Below are 7,517 nucleotides of genomic sequence, written 5' to 3' on the forward strand. Positions count from 1 at the left end.
TCTGGTATGGTGATTGATGGCATATGACATGGTGGCTTCTCTATCAATCCAGATAGATACCTGAATGATTAAAATGAGAAGAGTCCACTTGTTGACCACCACGAACGTGTGGCCCAATTAAGAAATAAATCTTTACGTTTTAAACCACTGAGATTCGGGGGTTGTTTGTTATCAAAGCATAATTTAGCTCATCCTGACTAACTACTGCTGTACAGCGACAAATTCCACAGGCTACCTGGTAAGAACCTGAATAATAATTATCATTGTTACTCTGTTACCATCATTCATTAATTATTAACGGTACCACTTACTGAGTGCCTCTTATGTGTATCAGGCATGTATACCCAGTCCATGCATTGTCTCAGTTACTGCTCACAACAAATTCAGGAGGCAGTTATCATTATCCCATGACCAAGATGAGAAAATCAAAGCTTAGGCACTGTCACAAATATTTCATTTGCTATATGACAATTATTGAAGATGATATTCATTCAATCATTCTTTGTCCCTCATATAAATTCTCATGCGATCAATTCTCTTATCAATGATTGCAAGAATCCTCTTGGGAAGCCATTTTACAACATGGATCAAGCATCACCGAAAATTCATACTCAAAAAAAAAGAAAGAAAGCTCTACTCTTTGCTCCAGTCCTGATTATTCTCTAGCCCAGGCTTTCTGTGGTGTAGTTAGATTGCTTGAACAGGGAATTTCCTAGCAGTCCAGTAGTTAGGGCTCCCCACTGTTCACTGCCTGGATGGTGGGGGAACTGTGGCATGGCCCAAAAAGAAAAAATTGCTTAAACAGAAATAAGTAAATAAAATACACAATATACGTTAAGGAAAATGAATTAATGACATTGGAGCTTGTCTCTTGAGTTACAGGTATGTTTCTTTTAGCCTGATGTGATAAGAGTGTTCCCTGTTCAGTTACCCCTTTTGCCCTGGCGGCCATGGCGGTGGTGAATGTAAACCAAATGCACAACCCCCTGAAGTATTAGCCCTCTGAGGACCTTATTGTGTCAGAGTGCCACCTCCTCCTTCCGTTTATTTCCTGTCAGTTGTAACAACGGAGTGACTTTCCTGCCTTTAATAGTAGTCATGCAAACTCTTCTGGGAGACTGGCAGGATACAAACACATTTTGAAATATATTTAGGTCCACCTTCTGTCTGTTCTGTGGTGCCCAGGGGCTAGGCCTGGGGGTTTGGAGCGCGCCTAGCCAGTAACCTTAGGTAGGGGTGTGGCGCCCCCGCGTGGTGCCTGGCACAACATCACTTTGAATTCTATCCAAGGGTGGCCGCCCACGGTGTGTCCAACTCTCCTAAGGTCTTGCGGTGCCCTCTCCTCCTTCCAGTAGGTGGCTCCATGGTAAAGAATCTGCCTGCAGCGCAGAAGAAGCAGGAGACACGGGTTCCATTCCTGGGTCGGGAAGATCCTCTGGAGGAGGAAATGGCAACCCACTCCTGTATTCTTGCCCGGAAAATCCCGTGGACAGAGGAGCCTGGCAGGCTACAGATCATGGGGTCGCAGAGTCGGACACGACAGAAGCGCGTGAGCACAGCACAGCGCCTCGAAATCCCTCCTCTTGCAGGCTCCTCCCTCGGGGGCAGTAGCCCCTCGTTTCCCTCTGTATTCCGAGGCCCTGGCTCAGCACGCTGGATCCAACGGGATCCCCCTCCACCCCCGCGCCCCCAGCCCCCCACCTCAATGACAGCTTCACCCAACACAAAAAGTCCTCAGGTTATTTTATTGCCGGATAGAAGTCAGTTAATGCCCCTTGGACGCCTCTCCCGTCACCTAGCCGTGGCTGCGTAGTCTGCTGTGGGGTGGGGGGGCGCGAACCGCCTCGAGTCAGAGGTTCGAAGCTGCTCACTACCACCCGGGGCGCCACCACGTCCCCTCCCCGACGCCGGGCCAGCCGGGATCCTTGGCCCGCAGCCTTCGGTCGAGAAGGCGGGTCAGGAGGAGCTGCTCCTCGTCCGATGGAAGGGGAGGCTCTCGGGAAAGCGGCGAGAGACCCCCGCCACGACTCCCAGGCTTTGTCGCGCGCGCTGGAGGGGGTGCGGTGGGCCCCTATTCGGAGTAGCAGTAGGTCCCATAGGCCGCCTGCTGGGGTCTGGGGAAGCCGAAGCTGCGCACTCCGGGATCCGGGAGGCCCCCGCAGCGCGGCCGAGGCGTCGTGATGGGGAAGCGCACGCTGCCGTCCGCCAGCCAGCCGCCGTCGCACTGGTCCAGCCCGGAGAACTTCCAGGCGGCATAGAGGTGCCCGACCTTGGCCACCATGGCCCCGCGCCGCCTGCAGGCCGCGTGGGCTTCAGACAGCGTCAGCCGCCCGGGCACGAAGAACACGTGACCTGGGAACCGAAGCAGGTCACCGACCGACCGAGAGCAGGGCCGGCCGGGGCGTGGCGGAATTCAGACTCCCAGGGCGCAGAGTCGGGATGGGGGAGAGGGGCAGGTGTGGATCGGTGGGTCCGAGCGTGGGTAGGAGGAGTGGGAGTATAGAGACTGGGGGTGCGGGTGAGGTTGTAAAAGACAGGCTGGAGGCTGGGTGGGCAGAGTGACGGAGGGGTGAGGCCTGCAAGGGACCACGGAGTTGGCCGGTAATCTCAAGCCTCTGGCCTTCTACCTTCCCCGCCGCATTCTAGAGGCCCGAGTCCCGGCCCCGCTCGCCCCGCCCCCCGCCTCCTTCTCAGGTGGGATCCTCCTCTGTCCGGTGCGGGTCAGACCCCGGCCGCGGAGGGTGGCTCGCCCCGGCCCCTTACCTGACAGCGCCGAGGTGAAGCAGAAGGCGTCGTAGCGGTCGCGCTTCCGGTCGCGGGGCCCGTAGCTGCGGATCCCGGGCCGACCTCGGCCACCGCAGGGCGCGCGCGCCGTGAGGACAGGGTAGCGCACGGAGCCCTCGAGCAGCCAGCCCGCGTTGCACCAGTCCAGACCCTCGGTCCACGCTGGCGGGAGATGGCGGGGGGCGGAAAGGGGGTCGCGGGATTAAACGCGTCACAGGCGGGAGCCAGACCCGGAGTTCGCCTCCCCTGGGGTCCAGGCGACAGCTCGGAGGGAGCCTGGGCGGTCCCCGGGCTCGGCCACTCACCCTGGTACAGCTGGGCGTAGGTGGCCAGACGGCCGTCCTGCTCCTCGCACGCCTGCTTCGCCTCGTAGTAATTGAACTGGTACCGGCCCCGGCTGGGCTGGTACGGAAACACCACACCTGGGAGTGGGGGGCAGACAGCCTGGAGAGAGCCGGCAGAAGGAGAGGGGCAAGGAAGGGCGGTGCAGCCCGGGGGAAAGGGCTGGGGGCTCCGGGAACAGGGACAGGGAGAGGCTGCAGAGGAGTCCCGGGAGACCTGAGCCAGACGGCAGAACCACCGCCAGAGAGGAAAGCGGCAGCAACCGAAGGGCCTCACCCTCCAGGCGCAGGGTCAGCGCCACGCTCTCGTCCTCGATGCCGTTGATGAGCTCACAGCGGTACCGGCCCTCGTCTTCCAGGCGCACGCCGGCGATGACCAGGGAGGCGTCCAGCCGATGCCCTCTTCGCATCCTGGCACGCCCCCCCAGGGGCCCGTAGCCCCGGGCGTGCAGTCCGTTGGTGATGAGGATGGGCGTTTCCCGGAGATCCCCGGGCTCCACTTTGCTCCAGCGCACCTTGTAGCTGGGAGGCGGGGCGCCCAGGACGCAGGGCAGCGTGGTCGTAGCCCCACGACGAGAGTGAATGACCTCGTGGATGGGGGGCAGGAGGTAGTGGGGGCCAGGGTGGGGTGCTGAGCAGAGGGGGCCACAGTGGCAGGAACCCCCTGACCCCCACTGCCCCAAGTGCCTGTCCAAAGCCAGCATTCCCCAGACTCCCCCAAACCTCTCTCCATTACTCACTCAGAAATGACTCTCAGTCCCTGAGGACCTCCAACAACCCTTCCCACTTTCCCCACCACTGTTCTCCAGATTCTGGGCCGAATTAAGGTCTTACCTTGGTCCCCCAGGGCTCTGTGGAAGGTGGCGAAGGCCCAAGGGAGAAGGAAGTGGCAGAGAGAGGGGAGACTGATCCTGCCTTGCATGATGGGAGTCAGCCCAGCACGGTCTGTGGGGTACAAGGTTGGGCATTTCTTAGCACTAAGGAAATGGGGTGGGGAGATGATGAACTCCTGTCGGGATTCCTCAGAGGGGACTGTTCATCTGGAAGCCAGGGCAGCAGATAAAGGGGCTGAAATTGTTAGCAAAGAAAGGCGATGGGGGAGGGGCAGTAACAAACTCTACTCACCCATCCCCACCCCGCCAGGCCTCCTGGGCCCATCCTTTTTCCTCTCTTGTCCCTTCAGTCAGCAGGTCATGACTGAGCCTCCTCTACCTATCCATTTTCAGCACAAGTGCTACTTCCCAAGTCCTCCCTTCTGTATTGCCATCTCTGGTCTCTATCTTCACCCAACACCCATTCTCCATCTGAAGCCAGAGTAAATATGATCTAGTCACTCTCCTGCTTAAAGCAGTGACTCCTCGTTGCCATGAGGATCAAATCCAGCATCCTAACCCAACTTCCAAGGCACTCTGTGATCCAGCCTCTCAGGGCATCTCCAGCATTGCCCCCCACCCCACTCCTCACCACCTGTGCCCTCGGCACTATGCTGCAGACATGTTCTGGCTCCAACACAATCCGAGTTCACCCTCACCTTCTTCTTACAGGCAATCAGTTTGGGCGTCACCTTCTCTGGGAAACCTTTCCTCTCGCCCCCACTTCATCACACTGCAGTGCACTGTGATCTACCACTCTGGTTTTCCTACTGCTCTGGACTCGTAACTTTTTTCCTTAGAAGTATTTCTATTAGTTAAATTAGTAGTGTGAATTTGAAAGTTAAATACATATGCATATGTAGACTACATAAGTGAGCTTTCCAATAATTATAAAGTTATAAAGTATAAAATTATAAGGCTACTAAAAATTATTTCGAACACAGCTATCTATTTCAGTAGTTGATTTCCCCCCTTCTTTATCTTATCTATTCTTTATCACCTTGGCCATTTTTTTAAATAATTGGGCTAAAAACCCTTTAACCTAGTTTTATCCCTTTTTAAGATCTACTTCCTGGGCTTCCCTGGTGGCTCAGAGGTTAAAGCGTCTGCCTCCAATGTGGGAGACCTGGGTTTGATCCCTGGGTCGGGAAGATCCCCTGGAGAAGGAAATGGCAACACACTCCAGTATTCTTGCCTGGAGAATCCCATGGATGGAGGAGCCTGGTAGGCTACAATCCACGGGGTTGCAAACAGTCGGACACGACTGAGCAACTTAAAAAAAAAAAAAACTACTTCCTAATCACATGACTTTGAACAAGTTGCTTAACCTCTCTCTGCTTCAATATCCTCATCAGTAAAATCGGGGTGGGGGGCGGATAGTAGCACACCTACCTCACTGAGGAGTTGTGGAGTTGGATGAAGTAATATACATAAAATGCTGAAGTAGGCCCTGATATCTATGGATAATAAGTGCTATGTATATGCTATTTGTTATCTGAAACTGCCGGCATAGATTCTGGCACACAGTGGGTGCTAAATAAGTATGTGTGTTAATGAATGAGCTCACATGAAGGACTTTTGGGAAGAAGAGCAGGGACATGGCAAGAGGAAGGAAACTTTGAGGAGGACTCGGAAGGCTAAGGAGCCAAGCTCCATCTTCCTGATGGAGCTTCTGACCTTCCAGATGAAGGTCAGAGCTGAGTATGCAGCAGGAGACAGAGGTTAGGTGCAGAAAGGACTTCCCAATGGTTAAGAAGAAAAGCATCTGCGACAGAGAAGTCAGTGAGAGAACATGTCTCCTCTACAGGACAACCTGGTAAGCACCTGGTCGAGATAGTGGGAACTGGTAAGAGAGAGTGGGAACTGAGATCAGTTGAGGGATCCATAGTAACCACAGCCAGCACCAACACATTAAAGTTAAATGTGCCTGAAACTGCTCTAAGCACTTTTCAAGTACACTTTTATATTTACTCCCCTTAGCAATCCTATGAGTTAGGAATGATTATGAATCCCAATTATACATGCTCAAAGGCGCTCCCATGTCAGGATTCTTGAATGAGGTCACACAGCTGTTAAGGGGAGGGGTTTGCTGGGGCTTGAATCCAGGCTTGACATGAGGTTCAAGCTCTTAGTCACTGGCCTGTATTTCTGTATCTCAAAGCAGGCACACACATTCCTTCTTCATGTCCCTTACAGAGAATGAGAGAGTGGCCAACAGCGCCAGCGCCTACTCCCTGTTTTGTTTTCACCGATAAAGCTTTATTTAAGAGAAATAGTCAAAATTTTTATGGGATACTTTTAGATATAATACAAAATCATTTCTCTGATAATTATTTTATGAACATTCTGATCAATAATATGCTGTAAGATACTTTGACACTGACCTGTTAGAAGTGGGCCTCTTCACAGAGATGGTGGGTGCAGTGATTGGCAGCTTTTTGTCCTGCTGGAGAAAGAGTTTCCAGGTGAAGGGGTTGCCTGGGCCCGGAGAGGTCCAAACACTTAAGAGCCTCAGGACTTGTCTTCCAGGCGCACGCCGGAAGTGTGGTCTCTTCTTTTGAACCTTTGAGGAAATGCTTCTGCCCTGAGTTCAAAGAAGCCAAGGTACCAGAAACTCCCCCACTCATCATTCCACTAAGCCACGTTAAGTGACTTGGGTCCAGCTTTGTGACTGGGCACTGTGTCTGTGGAACTCACTGCCCTGGGCCTGGGGGAAGACACAGCATGACAAGGGAACCCACGAAGAGGGATGGAGTGAAGGAGGCAACCCAGGAATAATTGCCTGAAATATTGCAGACAGTAGGGTGCCTCATTTCTTCTAGATGCTCTTGGACCAGAGAAGGGATGGATTGATTGGTGGGTATAAGGATGTTGGACTGCTGGGCAGGGGGATGAATTACAAATGAGGCTCAAAGATCTATGTGTCAAGTTCCAGCTGCCTCTGCTTTTCTACATGCGCCTCCTCTAAGCAGCACCCCTCTCCCTCCCCCAACAGAGTCCTCACCTCTGCCCTCCGGCGCCTGGGTGCGCATTGCCTATGGGAAGAGGCTGTCAAGGTGGGAACCAGACTTCCAGGACCTCCACTTGCTTCAAGAAACCTGACCCCTTCTGTCCAGCCCCCTCTGTCTGTCATCTGTCTGTCCTTTCCTTCTCTGTCCCCTCCCCGTCGGAAGCACAATTTCCCATTGTCTCCTTCTTTCCCCCTATTGTTGGATAACAGGGGCCCTTTCTTTATCCTCTGGGTAATGGCAACGAAATGTCAACAGCTGGGGATGTGGGATGCAGGACCGGCTGGCACACACCACCGGAAAAAGGGCCCGGGTAGGGGCGGGTTCAAAACAGGAAATGACATCCCCAAGGAGAAGAAAATGGGGAGAGGGAGAGAGAAAGTTGGTGAGAAGGTTGAAATGGGATCTGCCTTAATAGTCCAGCTGCAAGTCTCAAAAGAGAATTGGGGTAAGGCCAGGGAAGTGGCTGGGTGCCAAGGAGGGCAGAGTGACTAGTTAGCATTGCAATAGGA

At 53.8% G+C, this 7,517-nt stretch overlaps 1 protein-coding gene across 3 annotated transcripts; it reads right to left on the bottom strand.

The window, feature by feature from the left end:
* Positions 1 to 1,726: 1,726 nt before the first annotated feature.
* Positions 1,727 to 7,155, bottom strand: HAPLN2 (hyaluronan and proteoglycan link protein 2). Of its 3 annotated transcripts, none has more exons than XM_043453681.1 (7): positions 7,002 to 7,155; positions 6,382 to 6,443; positions 3,960 to 4,070; positions 3,403 to 3,647; positions 3,090 to 3,206; positions 2,764 to 2,946; positions 1,727 to 2,352 (listed from the first exon to the last, which is right to left on the bottom strand). In XM_043453681.1, exons 1-7 carry the CDS (start codon positions 7,128 to 7,130, stop codon positions 2,072 to 2,074), a joined length of 1,128 nt encoding a protein of 375 aa, XP_043309616.1. In that variant the 5' UTR covers positions 7,131 to 7,155; the 3' UTR covers positions 1,727 to 2,071. The 3 variants fall into 3 exon arrangements, with proteins under 3 accessions (XP_043309616.1, XP_043309624.1, XP_043309632.1); XM_043453689.1 differs by having other exon boundaries at positions 6,382 to 6,440; positions 7,002 to 7,149; XM_043453697.1 differs by lacking the exon at positions 7,002 to 7,155 and having other exon boundaries at positions 3,403 to 3,756; positions 6,382 to 6,445.
* Positions 7,156 to 7,517: the final 362 nt, after the last annotated feature.

Source organism: Cervus canadensis, chromosome 2, assembly GCF_019320065.1.
Source record: "Cervus canadensis isolate Bull #8, Minnesota chromosome 2, ASM1932006v1, whole genome shotgun sequence".
Lineage (NCBI taxonomy): Eukaryota > Metazoa > Chordata > Mammalia > Artiodactyla > Cervidae > Cervus > Cervus canadensis.